The following is a 21261-nucleotide window of genomic DNA, read 5'->3' as shown; positions in this document are numbered from 1 at the left end:
TGTGGGATCTTCCCAGACCAGGGCTCGAACCCGTGTCCCCTGCATTGGCAGGCAGACTCTCACCCACTGCGCCACCAGGGAAGCCCCATGATGCCGTTCTTGATTTCCTTTATCTCATGTTCTCTCTGTCTTCCTGTGTGCATGTGTGAGTGTGTGTGCCAATGAGGAGAAAGCCTTAATTTTAATGTAACTTAATATTTGCTCCTTTATAATGTTTATTATTCTGTTTAAGAAATATTTCCCGGGGGCTTCCCTGGTGGCGCAGTGGTTGAGAATCTGCCTGCCAGTGCAGGGGACACGGGTTCGAGCCCTGGTCTGGGAAGATCCCACATGCCGCAGAGTAACTGGGCCCGTGAGCCACAACTGCTGAGCCTGCGCGTCTGGAGCCTGTGCTCCGCAACAAGAGAGGCCGCGATGGTGAGAGGCCCGCGCACCGCGATGAGGAGTGGCCCCCGCTTGCCGCAACTAGAGAAAGCCCTTGCACAGAAACGAAGACCCAACACAGCCAAAAATAAATAAATAAATAAATAAAATTAAAAAAAATATATTTCCCCATTCCAAGACTACAGAGATGTTTGCCTTTGTTTTAAAATTTTTATTTGGCTTTAAAATTTAGATCAGCAATCCGTCCAGAATTGTTGTATGTGTGGACAGGGAATCATACATTCTTCTGATAAGCCAGCAAATTTCAGTTCATTCAGAATATGTGACATTATTCTTTCATTTGCTCTCACCTCTCACTGCTCACCCAGGTTAATGTCACCTCACCCACAAAGTCTCCTGATAAATCTGTCTCTTTCTTACTTGTCCAGTCTTTTAACAATCGCACAGCACCACACAACCAAGGTCAGTCTTGGTATCAGAAATCTTCAATGAATCTTTTTACTCACTTTTTCCCAAAAGTTGAAGGGGAAGGTGCACCTTATCGGGAGACAGTTCTCCATGAGCCTCTCGATTTTTTTTTTTTTTTCATGTCTTATATCAGCTTCTGTTCTGGACTATTTTGAAAGGGTTTTTGTATAACAGCCTTGGAAGACAGCAGTAGTGTCTGTCTTGGGGGCAAGGGCAGATTCGTTACCTAACTAATATAATAAAGAGAATGCCTTCCTCACAGGCAAAGGTTGGCTGGTGTACTTATAATCCACATTAAAAGATGAGGATTTCTTAAGCATAATGTTCTCCATCTGTGACACGAAACCCCACTTTGTGTGCGGCGTCCACTGGGACCTCTTTGCATGGCCCCCATGGGGCTTGTGGGAGCAGTGGGGACAGGTGTGACCTTGAAGCTCTTGCTGCCTGTTGTGCCACAAATAATAATACTCTGTCTCAGTCCCAGGCGTCTCACGTCTTGTGCCGGCATCTGTGAAACTGGCAAGTAACTTGGTTTGCAAATGGGGTAAAATCTTACACCCTTTACATGTCTTGAAAGTCTTGGCAATGAGGATGGGGTAGTGACTGAGCCATACAACGAACAGCCTTAGTGCATTATCACAATTGCAGACGGAAGCTAAATCGATGAGGTGGCTGGGGGTCTATCTCAGTCTGTTTGGGCTGCTATAAAAAAAAAGTCCACAGACTGGGTGGCTCATAAACATCAATTTATATCTCCTAGAGGCTGGAAGTCTGAGATGAAGGTGCCAGCATGGTCAGGTGAGGGCCCTCTTCTGGGTTGCAGACTTCTTGTTGTATCTTCACAAGGCAGAAGGGGGCAAGGCTCTCTCAGGCCTCTTTTGAAAGGTCATTATAATCCCATTCATGAGGGCTCTGCCCTCAATGACCTAATCACCTGGCAAAGGCTTCACCTCCTAATACCGTCACCTTGGGGGTTAGGTTTCAATATTTGAATTTTGAGTGCACACAAACAGACCACAGCAGGATCCTTTGGAAAAATTCAACATTCTACATCAGAATATATCAGGAATTGTTGTGTTACATGCTTGTGTTTCCCTATCCCACAGGGGCCAGAGGTGAGTATTCCAGTAAGGGTGAGATGCTGGTAGACAAGTGTTAGTGAGACAAACTACCTTTTTACTTGTCACCAGAGGTAACAGAGGGTGGGTAAGGATTTCAATCAAGTGCCACTAACCTCTGATGTACAAAGTTTTCATTATATAAATGATATTCTCTTTGTTGGCAAGTGAGAGGCCCCAGTCTCCACAGCCGTGTCTAACTTGTCATCACATCTCTGCCAGTTGGGGCAGCTGATATAACCTGACCAAATTCAAGTCCTGTTTTCCAGCGAAAGTTTAATGGGACTCAGTGGGACTCATTACAATACTCAATCCTTCCAGCAGTGAAGGAAAAACTGTTGTCTTTGACTCCCCATTATCCAAAGGAGGCTCGGCCCTTGCTAGACTCCTGGGACATGGGAGACAGTGTCCTGATGATTTTGTCAGTTAGAGCCTCTGGCAAAGGGATGCAGCCTCCACCTAAAAGTCCCCATTGCTTTATGAACTCAGGGCCACTCTGACAATACTAACAGGTGCACTGCTTTTAAAAAGCAGTAATTAGCTTGCTAGTAAATGCGCCTCAAAACTGAAGCCTGATATGTAGAAGCCTTGTGACTCTCTGGCTTGATATTCCAAATCTGGGGATGAATCAACTTGGACTCCACTACCAGCAAGGTAGGAAGGGCCCCCAAAGTCCTGCATCTCATGCAAAGCACTTATTCAAGAATGAACCCAGACTGGCTCCAGCAACATCTTGGCTTTACAGGAATAAGTGGTACCTCTCCCTTTGGGGGAAATTTTAAGCTCTACACTGTACCCAAAGCCACTGGCACTACCAACCCTCAGTCCTCTGAGACTTCCCTAAATGCGTGGTCTGACTATACGGATGGTTTAAGTAAGTTGAAACCTAAAGGTGTCCCCTGGGCCACTGTGGCTGGTTAGTCTTAGTGCCAGCTCTGCAAGAATAGAAAGCAGATGTGATTGTTCTCATCACTGGCCAGAGACCTGGACTGCTGCCACTGTGTCCAAGGGGCACACAGGTGTTTAGTGTGCCACTTGGACATCCCTCTTTTAGGATGTGAACTGTGGAAACAAACAAATTGCAGTGCTGAGAGAATTGTCTGGGTCACTCATTTACATGCTCATGGTCAGGGCCTGTTCTTTGAAGAGTCTGACCAGAATCAAGCTGCTGACTGCATCTGTCCAATGCAGAGACTATCTCTGCAAGGCACACTTGGGACTTTTTTTTTTTGGTGGGGGGGGGGGTGCTTTACTGAGGTATAACTGACAAATAAAATTCTAAGGTATTTAAAGTGCATCTTTAGCTAAGGAACCTGTAGTCTCAGTGGGCTGGCAGGGTTGGGTTGGGGGAAAGATCCTGGGAATAAGGAGGGCAAGGATTGAAATAGGCAACGTCTCCCCCCCCACCCTCCCGCCCCCTTTTATAGGGAGCAGTTTCCTAACTGGAGTGGGTAAGGGGTCTTTGGAAAAGATGCCTGGACCTGTCCTGGAGTCCTAGCTCAGCTGTTACCTTGAAGTGACACGATAAGGGGGAAGGTGCATCCCAGGCCTCCCCATCCCCCAACTCTGTTAGCGTGGTTCTAAAATTGCGGGTGAGGGGCTGTGTTGAGGCAAGGAACAGAGATTCGTCAGCCCCAACCCTGCTCTCACGCTGTGGACGGTCACAGCCCCAGCCAAGGGATAGGAATTCTGAGAGAACTGATTATGTGGCTCTGGGGCTTGAGGACCAAGCCTAAAGAGAAGAAGGGAAGGGGAGATATTTACGTAGAGATCGGACAATTTAATAGGAACTGCTCTCCAAATAGAACGTACGGTTTGGGCAAAGACTTGTTGGCATGAAAAAGCATGATGTGCTCAGGTAGCTAATTTTCCAGAACCGCTGAAGAGTAAAAAGGGGAGGTGGGAGACGTGCGTTCGGTAAGCAGATCCACATACCAGCCTGAGGGGCGTGAGTTTTATCCAGAGAGTAAGGCAAGTCGCCACCCTTCTCTGGGCCTCGGCATAATAAGGCAGAAATGAAAGACTCACTCTCTCCTCCTCCCGCACAAAGGCTCTGGGAGTCCGCCCGCCAGCCGGAGGGGCCATTGCCTCCCAAGCCGAAACCTGCAGACTGTTCTGGTTTCCCCACCCCCCCCCCATGACGTCACGCACTCCTAGCAACGCACTCGCAGAAGCTTTCTCCGGGACTCGGAAAACGGGCTTCGCCACCTCCCAATCCTGCCCCTCATTGGCTAGAAACAACTGCTCGTCTAGGCCGTTGTTAGTGGCGACGTAGGCGGGCACAATCTTTGTCGCTAAGATACTGCGTACTTCCGTTTCCTCTTCTCCCTCTTCTAGGCTCTGGGAAACTTAAGGTCGTCTCTTCGGCCAATGGCAAATAGGTGGTAGGCGGGACTTCATTTGTTCGGACCAAAGAAACGCAGGCAAGGCCCGGTCATTGGGCAATGACTGTGGGGCAGCCCCTGTAAAGTGGCTCGGGCGTCCCCACGCCCTCTTTTCCTCCTCCCAGCCCAGCCTCTGCCTACTGCCGTTTTAGTAAGGCGCTGGCCGCAGTCTGACAGGAACAGGACGGAGCCAAGATGGCGGCGGCCGACGGCGACGATTCGCTCTACCCCATCGCGGTGCTCATAGACGAGCTCCGCAACGAGGATGTTCAGGTCCGGAGGCAACGGGGGACTTGGGGAAGACGGGAAGGGGGACCTGGGAGCACGGGCGTCCCTCGGGGAGAGGGTTCAGTGTTCTCTGAGAGTGGCGGAAGGGGGCGGCGGCCAATCAGCGTTCCGCTCTCATCTTTTTCGGTCCCTGGACTCAATGAGACGGCGCCCAGGATTGGGTGTCGGCCCAGCGGCGGGCGGGAGCGAGGGCGAGCTTGGAGGGTCCCGGGCCTGCCAGGTGCGCGCGGCGGCCCCGGGCCTTGGGGGCCGCGGCCCAGGAGGGGCTCGGACGACTGGGTCGGGGAGAGGCGAGGGGAGGGCTCGGTGATTGGCGGCGGCCCTTGAATGGCCCCTTGGGGATGGGGTGGGCGCGTGACTTGCTCCGAGTTGGGGAGGGGCCGCCTGGTTGATGGGGACCCGGGTAGGTTTTCTCCCTGCTGGGGCTCAGCGCTGTGGGGTAAGCCCTCCAAATGGGGACTGAGATGTGAAAGCTGACTTTCTAATTCCTGCCCTCCCACCCGCCTCCACTTGTGCTGTAGATCCCCGAAGGGAAGAGGGAGGCGAAAAGCCCATTCCCAAGGGGGGCAACTAGCTAAATTCAGCAGCAAATTACGAGGTGGAAAGTCGCCCCCCTTCGGGGAGCCTCCCATTATCTGGGGGGTGGGCAGTGTACTAAACGGGCTAACATTTCTGGTGAGGGGGAGAGGGGGGCTCAGGGCCCTGAGGCCAGCCGGCGAGGGATTGAGAAGAGCTAGGGTTCTAGGGTTTGCCCATCCCAGCCCCGCCTCTCACCCGCCGAGTGACCTTGTGCCGATTACCTCACGGATCTGGGCCTCTGATTTGCGTAGACTGTGGTCTAATAATAGTCCCGGCCTCATTGGGTGGTTCTGAGGGACTGAACGAGTTAATAATATGAGTCACGTAGAATGGCGCCTGGTCTGTTGTAAAGGTCCAATAAGTGCGAGCTGTAATTATGGGGAGTGGTGACTGAAGAGTTCGCATGTGGGCCTCAATTTCCCCGTTTATGAAGTTGAGCGGGTTGCACTGGCCCAGCCTCCGAGGTTCCGGCTCTGTGACTCTTGTTCAGTAGTCAGACAGGCAGAGGTTGTGCTCTTGGCTCTTGCACTTCTTGCTGATTGACATGGGCAAGTTAATCTCTCCAAGCCTCGGTTTTTTCTCTCAGATACAGGTGATTGTCTGACTCATAGGGCTGTTGTAGGAATTCGTTTGTTCAATAGACACCTGCCACATATCAGCTGTGGTGCTGAGGATGTGATTGATGGTGATGCCAGTTGTTATACAAGAGACAGATGTGAAACGGAACCGAATACATTATTCACACGTATGAGACGTGGTGGGCAGGAAACAGCAGAATGTTGTGATAATGAGTCAGTAAAAATTATTGGGCCTCTGCTCAGTGTTGGGCACTGTTCTAGGCACAGGTGTACAACAGGGGAAAAGTCAGACAAAATCTGGCCTTGTGGAGCTTACCTTGTAGAGAGGGGAAAAAGACAATAAACAAGGGCTTCCCTGGTGGCGCAGTGGTTAGGAATCTGCCTGCCAATGCAGGGGACACGGGTTCGAGCCCTGGTCTGGGAGGATCCCACATGCCATGGAGCGACTAGGCCCGTGAGCCACAACTACTGAGCCTGCGCGTCTGGAGCCTGTGCTCCGCAGCGAGAGAGGCCGCGATAGTGAGAGGCCCGCGCACCGCGATGAAGAGTGGCCCCCGCTCGCCGCAACTAGAGAAAGCCCTCGCACAGAAACGAAGACCCAACACTGCCATAAATAAATAAAGTAGCTATTAATTTAAAAAAAGGCAATAAACAAGACAATATGGAAAATACACATTATGCTAGAGGGGGATACATACTATGGAAAAAATAAAGAAAGCAGGTGGAGAATGCGGCTTCAGAGGGGTCATGGAAGGCCTTGCTGAGAAGGTGGTGTCTGAGCAAAGATGCGAAGGGGGCAGGGGAAGGGGCCTTGAGGCTCTCTGGGCAGAGTACCCAGCAAGCACAGAGTGGGGTGGGGAGGATTCATCTTAAGAAGGTCAGTCAGGAAAACCCTGTGAGGACGCAGCGTTTAAGACCAGACCAGAAGAAGGAGTCAGCTCCCAAAAGAAGATGGGGAAGAGCCTTCCCGGAAGACAGAGGAGACTAATAATGCCACTGGCTCTCAACCCAGGGTGATTTTTGCCCACGAGGGGACATTGGCAACGTCTGGAGACATTTTTGCTTGTCACAACTGGGGAAGTGCTCCTGGCGTCTAGTGGATAGAGGTCAGGGATCTGCCAAACGTACAATGCATAGGACCGCCTCCCCAGCAAAGGATCATCCAGCCAAAATGTCCCTCGTGATGAGACTGCGAGAAGCCCTCTATGGGAAAGTCCTGAGGTAAACGTAGTGGTTTAAAAGAACACAGATTTATTATCTCACACTTCTGGAGGTCAGTAGTCTTAACACGGGTCTCACTGGGCTAAAATCACAGTGTTGGCAGGATTATATAGTCCTTTCTGGAGGCTCTAGAGGAGAATCCGTGTCTTTACCATTTTCCAGGTTCTGGAGGCTGCCCGCATTTCTTGGCTTGTGGCCCCTTTGTCCATCTCTAAAGCCAGCAGCGTTGTGTCTCTGTGACCGTTCTACTGTAGTCACATCTCCTTCTGACCAACCGGCAGAGGGTCTCTGATTTTAAGGATCCACGTGATGAGATTGGGCCCACCTGGGTAATCCAGGATACTCTCCCCATCTCAAGGTCCTTAACCTTGATCACACCTGCCAAGTCCCTGTTGCCATGTAAAGTGACATACAGCTTCTAGGGCTCAGGATATGGACATCTTTGGGAGGCCATTATTCTGCATACCATAGTCGCTGGGTTGGAAGGTCGAGATTGAGAGGGAAAGTGGTAGGAGTTAGAGGATGGTGGTGAAGTGCTTTTTTTTTTTTTTAACATTTTCAAGTAATTTAATTTTTCTTTTTGTTTATTTGTTACTTTTATTGCATTGAAGTCTGAAGGGGAATTATTTATTCAGGAAATGCGTAAGGAGTGCCAGGCGCGTGTTGGCTCCCTGAGATGGGAGCATGCTCAGTGCGTTCGAGAACAACAAGGCGGCGTGGTGGTTGCAGCTCAGTGACTGGCAGAGCGGTGGCAGGTGAGGACTAATCCAGGGCTAGGTCAGGTGAGGCCCGTGGACCGGCAGGGCAGAGACTCTGCTGAGGCGGGGGAGCCAGTTCAAGGCTTCGCGTAGAGAAATGACACGCTCTGACTTCTGGCCGCCGAGTAGGGGCCGGGCAGGAGCAGACAGACTTACCAGGATGCCGTTGCAGAGCAGCCAGGACCAGCGCTGGCAGGCAGGTAGGGGGAAGTGGTGGGATTGGGGGTATCCTGAAAAGGAGGGTTGTTGAGATTTGCTGATGGATTGGATGCGCTGTGGTGAGTGATGTGGAAGGAGGAGGAGTCAGGGATGACGGAGGTTTGAATCCCATCTCTACCAGTTTGCTCCCTTTGTGCCCTGCACCAGTGCCTTCCCCTTTTTTGGGTCCAGATTCCTCATCTGTAAGGAATAATGATGAGGAAGCAGCATCTACCTGGTTGGGAAGTTGCAGCGGAATTGGCATGTTAAGTGGCTGCCTCAGAGAAGGCGTTCAGTAAGTGATGACCTTGTTCGGTTGTCATGGTAGCTTGTGGTTTTATACTTGGGAAAGTGAGCTGCAAAGAGATCGCCTCCCCAGCCAGTAAGAGGCCGTGGCTGGATTGCATTATCTCAAGGGTGTTTGGGGCACCATGTTTCTTAAAATGTGGTCCACTGGTTGAGAGGCCAGGTTTCTGTGTTACTAATACTGTCTCTGCCTCAGTTTTCTTTTTTTTTTTTTTATATGTGAAACGTTTCTTTTTTTTTTAAATTTATTTTATTTTATTTTATTTTATTAATTAATTTATTTATTTATGGCTGTGTTGGGTCTTCGTTTCTGTGCGAGGGCTTTCTCTAGTTGTGGCAAGTGGGGGCCACTCTTCATCGCGGTGCGCGGGCCTCTCACTCTCGTGGCCTCTCTTGTTGCGGAGCACAGGCTCCAGACGCGCAGGCTCAGTAATTGTGGCTCACGGGCCTAGTTGCTCCGCGGCATGTGGGATCCTCCCAGACCAGGGCTCGAACCCGTGTCCCCTGCATTGGCAGGCAGACTCTCAACCACTGCGCCACCAGGGAAGCCCTCTGCCTCAGTTTTCTCACCTGTAAAAGGGAATAGGGAATTCCCTGGTGGTCCAGTGGTTGGGACTCGGCACTTTCACTGCCGTGGGCCCGGGGTTCTGTCCGTACTTGGGGAACCAGGATCCCTCAAGCTGCGCGGCTTGGCAAAAAAAAAAAAAAAAAGAAAAAGAAAAAAATGGGAATAATTTTTAATTTAGCAGTTAAGAGGAGTGTTGGGAGGATTAAATAGTTTAGTACATAGAAAACGCTTAGAACAGTGCTGGATGTATTTTAAGTTTTCATTAAATGTCTGCCGGTGGTGGTGGTGAAATAACGAGGGCCTCAATTGTCCGAGGTGAGGTGCAGCATTTTAAAAACTATTCTTCTAATGGTTACTCTAGAGCAGCGGTTCTTACCAGGGGACAGATGTCCGGGGATGTTTTTGGTTGTCACGACTGGCGGGGGCAGTGCTGCAGGCAGCTAGCGGGGGAGAGACCAGCGATGGTGCCCGACATCCTGCGCTGCCCGGGCCCCTCCCCGCCGCAGAGGACGACCCCGCCCCAGAGGGCAGTGGTGCCAGGGCTGAGAAACCCTGCTGTATGCCAGCCTGCTAAAAGACATCTGAGATAGGTGCTACGTTTCTTTCCAGTAAATGTGTTTTGATTGTCAAATTTCAAACAACAGAGAAAATAGTACCAAATCCAGATTCAGCAGTTTTTTAAAAGTTTTACACATTTTTTCACCGGTTCCTCATCCTTCTCACCGCCCCCCCCCCCGTTTTTTTTTTTTTTGACTATTCTAAAAATAAATCCCAGGCCCCAGATATTTTCTCCTACATATTTCGTTATGTACCTATAAAACAACAGACATTTAATAACCACAATGCCGTTATCATAGCTAACAAAGTTTTTGTTTTGTTTTTTTATCATAGCTAACAAAGTTTTTACAGTGATTCTTTGGTATCATCTAGTAGTCGGTTCATAATCAGATTTCTCTGATTGTTCCAGAAGTGTTCTTTTACAGTTAGCTTGTTTAAATCAGATTCTGAATGTGACTATGAATCTTCAGTCTGAAATTCTTCCCATTTTTTTTACGTAAGGCTACTCAATCATTGTCACACCACCCAGTAAATACTGAAACTAGGACTTAGCCAAGGGCACTGGGTTTCAGGGCAGCACTCTTCACCACCGAGCTGGGGCCCTGTGGGGACAGCGTGTAGGCCCAGAGGAGACACAGAGGAGACAGTGCCTTGGGTGGACACAGTCCAGGATTTCAGATCCTGGACTGGCCACTTTACGAGTTACTCAACTCTTCTGGGCCTTGATTTTCTTGTTAAATGAGGAAAACGGTGGAAGACCCACCTGGCAGGGCTGTTGTGAGGATTAAATGAGATTAACTGTAAAGACAGCAGGTACTCACCACGGTCAAAGACATCACGGCAGCATATGCCCCTGCGTCCTCATCTTAGAAACGTGACAGCACGGCCTCCGACTTCTTTTCAGGGAGTACATGGGGATTTGAGGCAGAACTTAGGAATAAGGCTGCCCTCTGAGAGTTTAAAAAAGAGAAGTTGGTGTAGGGTGATGGTGAAGAACATGGGTTCAAGTTCCAGGCTCTGCCATGCCTTCACTGGGGGACCTGCATTTTTAAAAACTTGAAAAATATTTATATTTTTGCTTTTTTTTTTTTTTAAATCTACCATTAAGTCTATATTATCATCATTAGCTCATATTTTCTATTTTTTTTTTTAAAGAAATTCACGTTCTTTTATTTATTTATTTATTTATTTATGACTGTTGAGTCTTCGTTTCTGTGCGAGGGCTTTCTCCAGCTGCGGCAAGTGGGGACCACTCTTCATCGCGGTGCGCGGGCCTCTCACTATCGCGGCCTCTCTCGTTGCGGAGCACAGGCTCCAGACGCGCAGGCTCAGTAATTGTGGCTCACGGGCCCAGTCGCTCCGCGGCATGTGGGATCTTCCCAGACCAGGGCTCGAACCCGTGTCCCCCGCATCGGCAGGCAGACTCTCAACCACTGCGCCACCAGGGAAGCCCTATTCTTGCTTTTTGGTGTGCCCAGCCCAGTACTAGGTTCAGGAGTCACCAGTTGCTCATAGTCGTGTCCCTTCCTCATCCCAGAGACAAGTCACCTTCCAAATGGGGGCACAGGCACACCCATAAATCATTATAACGCCAGGCAAACTGCTAGGGAAGTATTTGTTTGGGCCGCAGTTTCCAGGGAGGTGGTGAGATTACTTTTTCTGTTTCAATTTACCTTTTTCTTTCCCCTGCTCAAGAAGTACAAATACGTGAGAAATAACGATGAGAATAACGGTTAACACTTGGGTGCTTGCTACGTGCCAGGCTCTGTCTCTGTGTCTTCCTTATTTGATTATCCCAGCAATCCTGTGAGGCAGGCATTGTTGTAATAACCATCTTACAGTGAGGAAACTCAAGCTTTGAGGGGCCTGGGATTTATCTGGAGACCTTTAGCTGATTGGTGAAGGCAGAGTACCTGCTCATTCGTTACTTTAAAAAAAAAAAAAAAAAAAAAAAAAACCTCCAGAAATAGAGATTATGGTGCCCATTTCACTCTTGGGTGATGCAGAACTTTTCACACCCATCTACCCACACATACCCACACACCATTATGTTCATTTAAAAACATGATTCTTCATGGAATGAGGTGGAAGGATGTTTAGGACATTTTTTTTGTTTTGGCTCTGTTGGGTCTTCATTGCTGCATGCAGGCTTTCTCTAGTTGCGGCCAGCGGGGGCTACTCTTTGTTGCGGTGCGTGGGCTTCTCATTGCGGTGGCTTCTCGTTGCGGAGCATGGGCTCTAGGCGCGTGGGCTCTAGAGCGCAGGCTCAGTAGTTGTGGCGCACGGGCTTAGTTGCTCCGTGGCATGTGGCATCTTCCCGGACCAGGGATCGAACCCGTGTCCTCTGCATTGGCAGGCAGATTCTTAACCACAGTGCCACCAGGGAAGTCCCGGATGTTTAGGACTTGATAGAAGGTGAAGAGGCACTTGTGTCGCTCACTGAGCATTTCCCCGGGCTGAGGCTCACTGTTAAAGCACCCACGTTGCAGACCCCTCCACACTGCTCATTATCAGCCACCAGCTCTACCAAACAGTAACAGTTTGGAGCATATTCCTCCAGATTCTTTTGGACTCTTACTCTTTGCCAGGCACTGTCCTGGGATTTTGGGGCACAGAGTGCAGAAGACAGAGTCCCTGCCCTTGTGAAGCCCACTTTCTAGTGGGGAAGGAGAACAGTTGACCCTTGAACAACACGGATTTGAACTGTGCAGGTCCACTTATGAGGATTGTTTTCAGTAGTAAATACTACAGTGCTACATGATCTGCAGTTGGTTGAATCCACAGATGTGAAACTTCAGATACGGAGGGACCACTATAAGTTATACTCAGGTTTTCAACTGCTGGGAGGTTTTCAGCTGCACCCCTCACCCCCATGTTGTCCAAGGATCAGCTGCATATGTCAGAAGTGATGAGTTAAGATGTATAGAGAGTGACGGGGGCGTGCTGGTTTACCCAGGGTAGTCATTGGTGAGGATTAAGCGGGGGCCTGAATGCAGTGAGAGGGGCCCTGGGCTGTCTGGGGGGAAGGGTGTCTCAGGCTGAGGAAGCAGCAATTCAGCAAGTGTGAAGACCTGGGCTGACAGTACGTTTGCATTTTAGTTACTGTCAAGGGAACCACTGTGACAGGAACCCAGGGAGCAAGAGGAGGGGGTGGGGAGTGAGAGTGGATCCGCGCACAGGGACCCCGTCATGTTGGGTCTTGTAGTCCATAGGAGGGCCTTAGGGTTTTACTCAGCTTGTGGAGGGAAGATGTACTACCTGTGGGCTCGTACTGTACGTGGTCATGTCAGGGAAGCTTCATGGATTGAACGTGACGTGGGTTTTAAAAAGTGAGTAGTTTTTCTGTGTGGATGTAGTGGTGGGAAGGGAGATTTTATTTATTATTTATTATGTCTCGTGTACTAGCCTGAGGGCTGCTGGGGACGCAGGCAGCCCCAGCCCATGGTGATAAGCGTGGCTATGGAACCATAGATGAGCATTGTGGTAGGTCTTGGTGGGGACACGCTTGGGGACAGTGCACAGTGCATTCTTATGGCTACAACGTGATGAAAGGACAGTAAAGGTTTCTTATTGATTTTAATAGCTGCTCTCTCAAGAACGTTCCAGAGAACTCAACCAACAGTCATTTAAATAAGGGTTCACTTTGTCCTCATATAACAAGTTCAGCAGCTCAAGGATATCACAGAATTGGGTCAGAGTGTGCAGTTCTTTTGACCTGCTTCGTGTGGTCACGAGATTGCTGCATCATCTGCTGTCTTTACGTCCTCGCGGAAGCACCCTGAAAGCAGGGGGCCGGCCACGACAAGGAGGTAGTTCTTGTACTCCTCCCTTTGGTCAAAGAGGAAAATCTTTCCTGGAAGCTCCTTGGCCAGTTTGTCCTTATGTCTCTGTGTCCAGAACTAGGTCATTGACTGGGTTAGTTGGGATTAAGGTTGGCTGTAAATAATAGGAAAATTCTATAAATATATGAGACTTAAATGAGCTTGAAGTTTATTTCTGACTCACAATCAAAAAGTCTGGTGGCAGTCCAAGCTGGTGTGACATTCTAGGTGTTAGGGTCCCAGGCTCTTACACATTGTTCTCTGTTTGGCCTCCATCCTGCCCTCCCCATTCTCAGGTTACCTCAAGGCCCCAAGATGGCTGCTGAAGCCCCAGCCATCATAGCCCCATTCTAAACAGGAAGGAAGGATGAAGGATGTGACCCCATCTTCCCATAAGGACAGTTCTAGAAATCACACACACCACTCCCACTTGGATTTCACTGGCCAGACATTAGTCTCATGGTCATATCCAAATGCACAGGTGATTCAGAAATACTTTTACCAGGGGTTCATGTGCACAGATGAAAACCAGAGGTTATGAGCGGGAGTATAGCCCAGTGCAGGAGCTCTTAACCTGGGGCCCATCTGGCATTCAGGGCAGGTCCATGAATTTGGATGAGAAAAATAACATCTTTATTTTCACCAATCCCTAACTCAAATTTAACTTCTATTATGAATTACATTTATACATAATAGCACATTATAGCGTATTGTAAGTAGTGTCAGCAAAACCTATGACTCCGTCCCCGGTGGTAACGATGACTCCTCAGAGCTCATTTCAGCTGTTGCAAATGCTTCTAGTGCTGTTTCTGCTCACCTCTGTTTCAAAGTTGTGGTCATTTAAAAACCTGCTGAGGGATTCATAGTGCACCCCCCAGCTGAAAGACGCCAGAAAACAGAAATACGAATTGATAGTGTTGGCTCAGAGCCAAGTGGCTGGGGTTCCAATCTTGCCACCGGAGAGCTGTGTGAGGTTTTGTTTTCTCTGCCACAAAATGGGTGATCTGTGGTTACCTCACAGATGTTCTGAGGATCAAATGAGTGAAAACGTTGGCACCTAGTGAGTACCAAGGAAATGTTTGCAATTATTACTCTGTCACCGTGAGAGAAGGGAAGAGAGACGTGGGTGGACAGCTAGCCAGCTGCTGCCCGTGTCCTTGAAACCTGAACGAACATCGGCGTGCTGTCAACCGAGCGAGGTTGCCATGGCTGCCATTACTCTCCTTCCTTTGGTGCCAGGCTGTTCCCAGTATCGTGTCACTTTGTACTCACAAAGTGCAAAGGATAGGTATTATTACAGTCCCCCATTTCACAGATGAGAAAATTGAGACTCAAAAAGGTACAAGGGGTGGCCCAAGATCCCACAGCTAATGTGAAAAGCAGCTTCGCCTTGAACCCAGGTAGTGTATCTAAAGCCCGCCCTGTTGCTGCCTTTCTTAAGTGTTCACGGTGCCATTTATGCTGAAGAAACCAGCAGCTATTCTTAAAACCAAAACCAGAATCTCCAAAGACAGCAGTGGAAGGAAGGGGGCTCTCCACCATGGCAGAGTTGGCCTGATTCTCCAGGGCCGGTTCCCTGGGCCTCGTTCCTAAATGACAGTGTGATGCTGAGATTAATAAGAGTCAGGGCATCTGGCTTCTGGACACGGCTCTGCACCTTCCACCAAGTGACAGCTTCTCTGCATATCAGCGTGCTCGCCTTTAAAAGGGAGGGTTCTAGTAACACTGCCAGCCTCAGAGCACGGTTCTAAGTAGTGAATGTATTAATTGTCCATGTCAAGCACTTGAATGCTGCCAAGCACATAGTAAGCAATCAGTAAATGCTAGCGGCTGTTGCTACTGCCGTTATGATTATCCCCTGCCAGCATCCTGTGCCCTGGCCCACGTGTACTTTTCCCTGTAGCCCAGCTGAGAGAAGAACACAGAGATTCAACTTGGAGGGGACAGAGAAACAGGCAACTAAGTCAATACTTACTCCGATATATTCTTGAGGAAAATTTCAGACATACAGAACATCAAAGGACTAGTACAAGGGCCAGAAAACGACAGCCTGTGGGCCAGATTCTGCCCCGCAGCCTTGCAGGTGTAGTTTTATTGGAATGCAGTCATGCCCACTTGCTTACATATGGTCTGGGTCTTTGGCTGTTTTTGTGCTACAGAGACACAGTTAGTTGAGATAGAGACCGAGTGGCCTGCAAAGCTGAAAATACTTACTTCCTGGCAATTTACAGGAAGTCTGCCCACCTCTAGACTGGTACAGTGGGCAGCTGTGTGCTTCTCGCTCAGACTCACTGAGGGTTTGTGTTCACCATGTTTAGTCGTTCATCTGTTTCTATAGGTCTGTCTTTATATACATTTAATTTGGGGCTAAAAATAAGATGCTAGGCCTGTAGTCCTTGATCTGAAGATCCTTTTACTACCAGGATGGTGAGTGCTCGGACTGCCTCAAGCCCAGGTGGTCCAAAAACCGAGTGACGGGGTATGAAAAGTGCGGTGTGTGTGTTTTTCTGAGGTGAGGCCACCGTAGCATTTCTTGAGGTTCTCATCATTGTGATTCCCAAAGAGAGTCTTAACCCCTTAAACCAGAGGGGATGCAGGACGCCAGTCACTTGCAGACCTCTTCGCAGCCGCGTGGGGCCTGGGAAAGAATAGGCTGAGGGAGCCCTTGCTGCTCTCCTTGACCTGGTCCCTCCTTATTCTTTCCTTCATTCCTGGAGTGGGAGGAGGATTCCCGCTTGGCCTGGCGCGGCTTACTCACCCTTGAGGGCGTCGCCTTCCACTCACACACGGAGCTCACTGCGTTCCGGCCGCAGCCCTGGGGGCTTGGCAGGAGCGGCCCTGTGGTCAGGATGGAGACACAGGAAGAGGGGTTTCCCAGTCGCACGGCCGCAGCTGGGCTTGGGTCTCAGCGCGCTCAGTGCTCGCTCAGGCAGGTTTCTGTGCCTCCGTGGTGGGGGAGAGGTGGCGCTACTCACGCTCCCGGGGCCGAGAGGGTCAAACGAGGTCCTAACGCAACAGGCTGAGCCTGAGACCCGCTGTGTGTCAGCGGGGTGTGTGAGGTTCCGAGGGTCACCACAGCAAAGCATCACATCTTTGGTGGCTTAAAACAGCCAGAGTGTTCTCTCTCAGTTCCGGAGGCCAGAAGTCTGAGATCAGGGTGTCAGTAGTGTTGGATCCTTCGAGAGGCTGTGAGAAGAGCTGTCTGAGCCTCTCCCCGAGCTTCTGGCTGCCGCCATTGTAGCCTTGTTTGTTCTGTTATCACTGTTAGCCAGCAGTCCTGGTTACGGCCCCGCTCTACAGCGTCTGAGCTGTGTGACCCTTGGAAGGGACTTTTCGTTCCCTGAGCCCATTTCCTCTTCTCTGTGGCAGGGCTTGTAACCCTCTGCTGGTCGTGAGCGTTAAATGAGACAGTGCAAGTGAGCGCTTGGGCTGGGACTGGGCCCAGAGTAAGCTGGGGACGTGGCTGCCGCTGTTAGCGTCCAAGGCGCAGTGTGTTAGCCTTGCTGAGCGCAGGAGGGGGCAAAAGCTGGGGGAGGGTGGGGACAGTGGGGAGGCGGGCGCAGTGGTCCTCCAAAGTGCCACGAGGGGTGTTGGCTCAGTGAGACCCGACGGATGCTTTTGCTGAGGCTGCCACTGCCATTGTAATTTAAATGACTCAAGGTCACAGAGTGACTTGGTAGACTTTCCAAGCTATCACTCAGCACCCCACATGTGCTTAGCGAGGCTTCCAGGGCCTGACTGGGTCCCGAGGTGTCAGACTCCCTTAAGTCTGGGCTTGCTAACATTCTCCCTTCCTTTCTTTGTTCTCTCATTAGCTTCGCCTCAACAGCATCAAGAAGCTGTCCACCATCGCCTTGGCCCTCGGGGTCGAAAGGACCCGCAGTGAGCTTCTGCCCTTCCTTACAGGTACGGGGGACTCCTGGGGCCCAGGTCGAGTGGGGGCTCCCGGGGGTGGTTCCTGCCAGGTAAGAGAAGCCCCTCTGGATTTAACAAGCTGTTTTTAAGTGCCGTGTGCTGGGTGCTGGGTGCTGGGCCTGGGGCAGGGACTGGTGAAAAGCGCTCTGGAGGCAGATAGAGCTAGCTTTGAATCGAAGCTCCAGTAGTTAGAAGCTGGTGACTTTAGGCGAGTTACCTCACTGTTCCGTAGAGTTCTTATGTGTAAAATGGGCATAGTCAACATGCGATGTAGCATTGATGTGAACATTCAATAATAACAATAACAGCTAACGCTTATTGTATATATACCATGTGCCCGGTGGTGTTCTAAACCCTTTCTTGTGAGGATTGAGTTCGTTCACATAGCGCTGTGCTCAGTAAATGTACACCACCATCGTTGTCCAAGTTAATCTCACAGTAACTCCTTAAGGTAGGTAAGACTGCTGCCCCCATCTTATAGATGAGGAAACCGAGGCGTGGAGAGGTGAGGTAACTTATTTGGTCCTACAGTTAGGAGGTGCCCCAGAGGGGATATTTATCAAGGCACGCTGGCTCCAAACTCGACAGTGCTGGGTAATGACTCATAGCACAGACTTGGGCCCCAACTACCTGGGCTCAAATCCTAGCTCCACCACTTTCTAGCTGTGTGACCTTGGGCGAGATATTTCACATCTGCCCGCCTCCGATTCTTCACGTGTGAGAAGGGCATTAACAGTACCACCTAGTATGAAGATGAAATAAGACCCCCCGTGAAGTGCTCAGCATGTGGTAAGCGCTGCTCAGGTGTTAGCGATTAGGCTGTTCCTGCGCTGTCCTGTCTGTGAAGATGTACTTAAAGCACTTGACACAGTATCTGATACAGACTGGATCACCGGTGAATGGTAGATCCTCTGTTCCCATCACTCTTATTATGACTTCGTACTTCATACTAATTAAAATCGCCAGTAAAGGCTCAGAGTTAGCTGTGCTTTGTCCCTAGTGAAACTCTCATCTCTGATCCTCTCACTTGGGCCTAGTGATGGTGCTGGGGCGGGGGGAGGGAGGCAGGGAGTCTCACCCCCTCATCATTTCACACTGGGGGAGTTGAGGCTTGAGGGGATGTGCGGGGACTTGCCCACAGTCGCAGCTGATGACTGAGGAGCTCAGGGGTGTCTGCCTCTGGACACCACGTGGGGAGGAGGCATCTGCACACGTGACATTGAGCAGATGACCTCAAACCAGTGGCTTCCACTGGTGAACTGTTGGAGACATTTGAAGGCTTTAGAACGCTGAGACCCGGACGGCCTCGGGGGCAAGGGGTACAGGGAGTGTGGTACAGCAGTGTAAACCGGTGGCTGAAAAGTTGCAGAGAAAAGAGTTGGAAGGACCTGGGTTTGAAACCCTGCTGGGCACATGTGGCTAAGCCATCCCACCTCTCCCAGCCCCGGCTCCTTCTCCGCAGAGCGGGATAAAGCAGGCCCTAACTCACAGGGGGGCTGGAGGGTCCGGTGGTCCACGCAGCATGTGCTGCTGGTAGCTCTTCGGTGGAGGTGGCGGGGAGGCCGCCTGGGGGGGAAGCCGGCAGGAGTGAGCGGAGAACAGAGCCAGGATTGAACGTGGCGCTTTGCCTGATGAGGGCCACAGGGAGAGACGCAGGGGCAACATTAGGGTGGAGGTTGGCAGGTCTGGGCCAGAGAGGCCGGGAGGGCAGTTGTGTAGAGGTGGGAAGGGTGGAGATCTGAGGTGCTGGCAGGTCCCGTATATTTGGCTTTCAGGGATGCAGCTTGGCCAAGGGGTCTGGACTGGGGGTTGAGTTGAGTAGGAGTTGAGGATGTCCTAAGGTCTCCAGGAAAGGAACAGAGCAGGGAGGTGATCTGAGCCGTCCACAGGGGGAGCCGGCGAAACCGAGGCTGGGAGGGAGCCTGAGAGCAGGACACGCCAGAGCCACGCCGGCCGGAGTTTACGAAAGCACTAACTCTCGTGCTGGGCCCCACGCTGAGCTTTTCACAGAAAGCAGTTATTTCCCCTCAGTCTCAGAACAACATTGTTGTTGGATTTGGGGGATGAGAAAAGAGTCTCAGGCCGGGTGAATTGCCACACACCCAGCCAACGGTAGAGCAGGATTTGAACTTACCACAGGATGGGCATATGCCTCACGTAAACTCAGGGAGCTGAGATGCCAGCCTAGACGCGAGGGATGCTAGCGTCTTCTGCCATAGTCGTTGCCATCGCCTCAGCGAAGGGAGGGTGGAGCTCGAGAAGGGCCTTTGGATTTAGGTGTTAGGACGGAGCAGTTCTCTCCGCGCACGATCGTCTCTTCTTCCAGCAAAGTTGAGCGGATTGAGTGCCCACTGTGCTCATCTCTGGCAGAAGCTGGGGCACAGAGAGGAGCCAGTCCTGGACTCGGGTGGTCATAGCCCGTGGTGAGGTCTCTGATAAGGGTGGCCTGGTTGGGCAGTGAGCCTAGAGAAGGGACCTGACCTGTCTGGGTGGCATCCTGGAAATCTTCCAGGAAGCGGTAGCTAAGCCAAGTGTCGAAGGACAGGGAAGACTTTCTCAGGCTGAAGAGAGCGAAGTTCCTGGCAGTGAGAACAGTGCTGAGGGTAGAAGCAAAAAGAGCTCCCGTTTACCAGGCTCTGCGCTCGTACACATGGTCTTATTTGCTCCTCACTCTGACCGTCACCGCGGGTGGAGGTGACTGGCACCATTTTACAGGTGTGGAAACTGGGATGCAGGGAGGTGGTCTCACTCCCCCAGCGTCCCACACCTAGTCACGGGCGCTGTCACCTGCCCCCAGCCTCTGCCTTCATCTCTGCCCACCCAGGTGGAGGGTGGCTGCCAGTTTGAGGGAGCAGAGTGGAGCCTGCTTGTTCCCAGCTTGGGTTACTGAAGGCTGGGGTCATACGTGGGGTGGAACCGTCACCCGGTCTGTCTCGTCCCGCAGACACCATCTACGATGAGGATGAGGTCCTCCTGGCCCTGGCGGAGCAGCTGGGCACCTTCACCACTCTGGTCGGAGGCCCCGAGTACGTGCACTGCCTGCTGGTGAGTCTGGAAGGTGGGGAAGGCCCCTGCCTGCCCCTGGCGGGGTCAGACCCATGGTCCTGGCAGCCAGGGCGGGGAGGGGAGAGTGCAGGAGAGGCTGGGGTCATCTTCTCGGAACAGCTGGGCCTTGGACAGTCACTTTAATCCGGCAAGTCAGCAGTGACATTTAATACATCAGTACGAAAACGCGGGTGTCTTCCTTACCGTTGACTGGGCGTGCCTGACCAGCGCCAGGCCCCCCCTGGCACTCCACGCATGAGACTTTCAGTTTGGAGTTAGGCTGGGTTCTTCCACTGATTGCTGTGTGACTTGTAAGTTACTTAACCTCTCTGTGCTGTACCTTCCTTATCTGTAGAGGGAGAGTCATTAAAACTTACCTAGAGAATCGACCCAGGAAGCCCTTAGCACAGCACTTGGCATGTAGTGAGTGCTCGCAGATCTTAGCTCCGTTGTCATGAATGCCATATGTTGTGAGGTCGTGTCCACCCTTTGGGGTAGAGACGGCCGCCTGGAGCAACGAGAGGTTCTGCGTCGAAGGTCGCACGGCTAGCGAGTGGCAGAGCTGGGGTTCCAGGTGTGTCCGGTTGACTGTCCCCCAGGCCCCACCCACTTCCTGCCTGTGTGACCCTGTGCTGGGTGATGGCTGGGGACAGAGATGGTCAGATACTGATAGCAGCTGCTGTTGGGGAGAAGAGAAGGGAGGAAGTGCTCCAGTCCTGTGAGCTGGGTTGAAAGAACCTTGGCGGTTGCTCAGTTTTCACTGTTCTTCAGAGCCGTGGAACAGCTCTGCCTCCTTTTTTTTCCTCCCAATAATTCTTTCATGGTTCCTGAAGGCATGTTATCATACTCTGGCATCTGCACTTGATGGTGTTTTACAGTTGCTGTCAGCAGGCTTTGTTCCTTTTAGTGGTATGTGAAATAATGTGCTTCTTATTGGGGTCTTGGATTTGAGCAAATATGGTCATTTGTTTTCTTCCAAACACGCATTAAGCATTAACTCTAAGAAACTGTGATAATTATCATTAGAGTCTGGTATCCTGTCTCTCATCTGAGTGCACATGTATAATTTGTA

At 51.0% G+C, this 21261-nt stretch overlaps 1 protein-coding gene and 1 pseudogene across 2 annotated transcripts in view; both read left to right on the top strand.

The window, feature by feature from the left end:
• Positions 1-21261, top strand: part of LOC309648279 (vomeronasal type-1 receptor 4-like) — a 103356-nt pseudogene that overhangs the window by 22639 nt on the left and 59456 nt on the right. The window lies entirely within an intron of this gene.
• The window catches only part of PPP2R1A (protein phosphatase 2 scaffold subunit Aalpha), a 33374-nt gene continuing 16527 nt past the window's right edge, over positions 4415-21261 (top strand). The window contains exons 1-3 of the mRNA XM_082436506.1: positions 4415-4627; positions 17045-17135; positions 20089-20189. Coding sequence (XP_082292632.1) covers positions 4550-4627; positions 17045-17135; positions 20089-20189 — 270 coding nt within the window. The 5' untranslated portion in view covers positions 4415-4549. The remainder of the gene's footprint in view (positions 4628-17044; positions 17136-20088; positions 20190-21261) is intronic.

Source organism: Balaenoptera physalus (genome assembly GCF_965194825.1).
Source record: "Balaenoptera physalus genome assembly, chromosome: 19".
Taxonomy (NCBI): Eukaryota; Metazoa; Chordata; class Mammalia; order Artiodactyla; family Balaenopteridae; genus Balaenoptera; species Balaenoptera physalus.
Note: the sequence above shows the minus strand (reverse complement) of the source record. Positions and strands in the feature narration are given on the sequence as shown.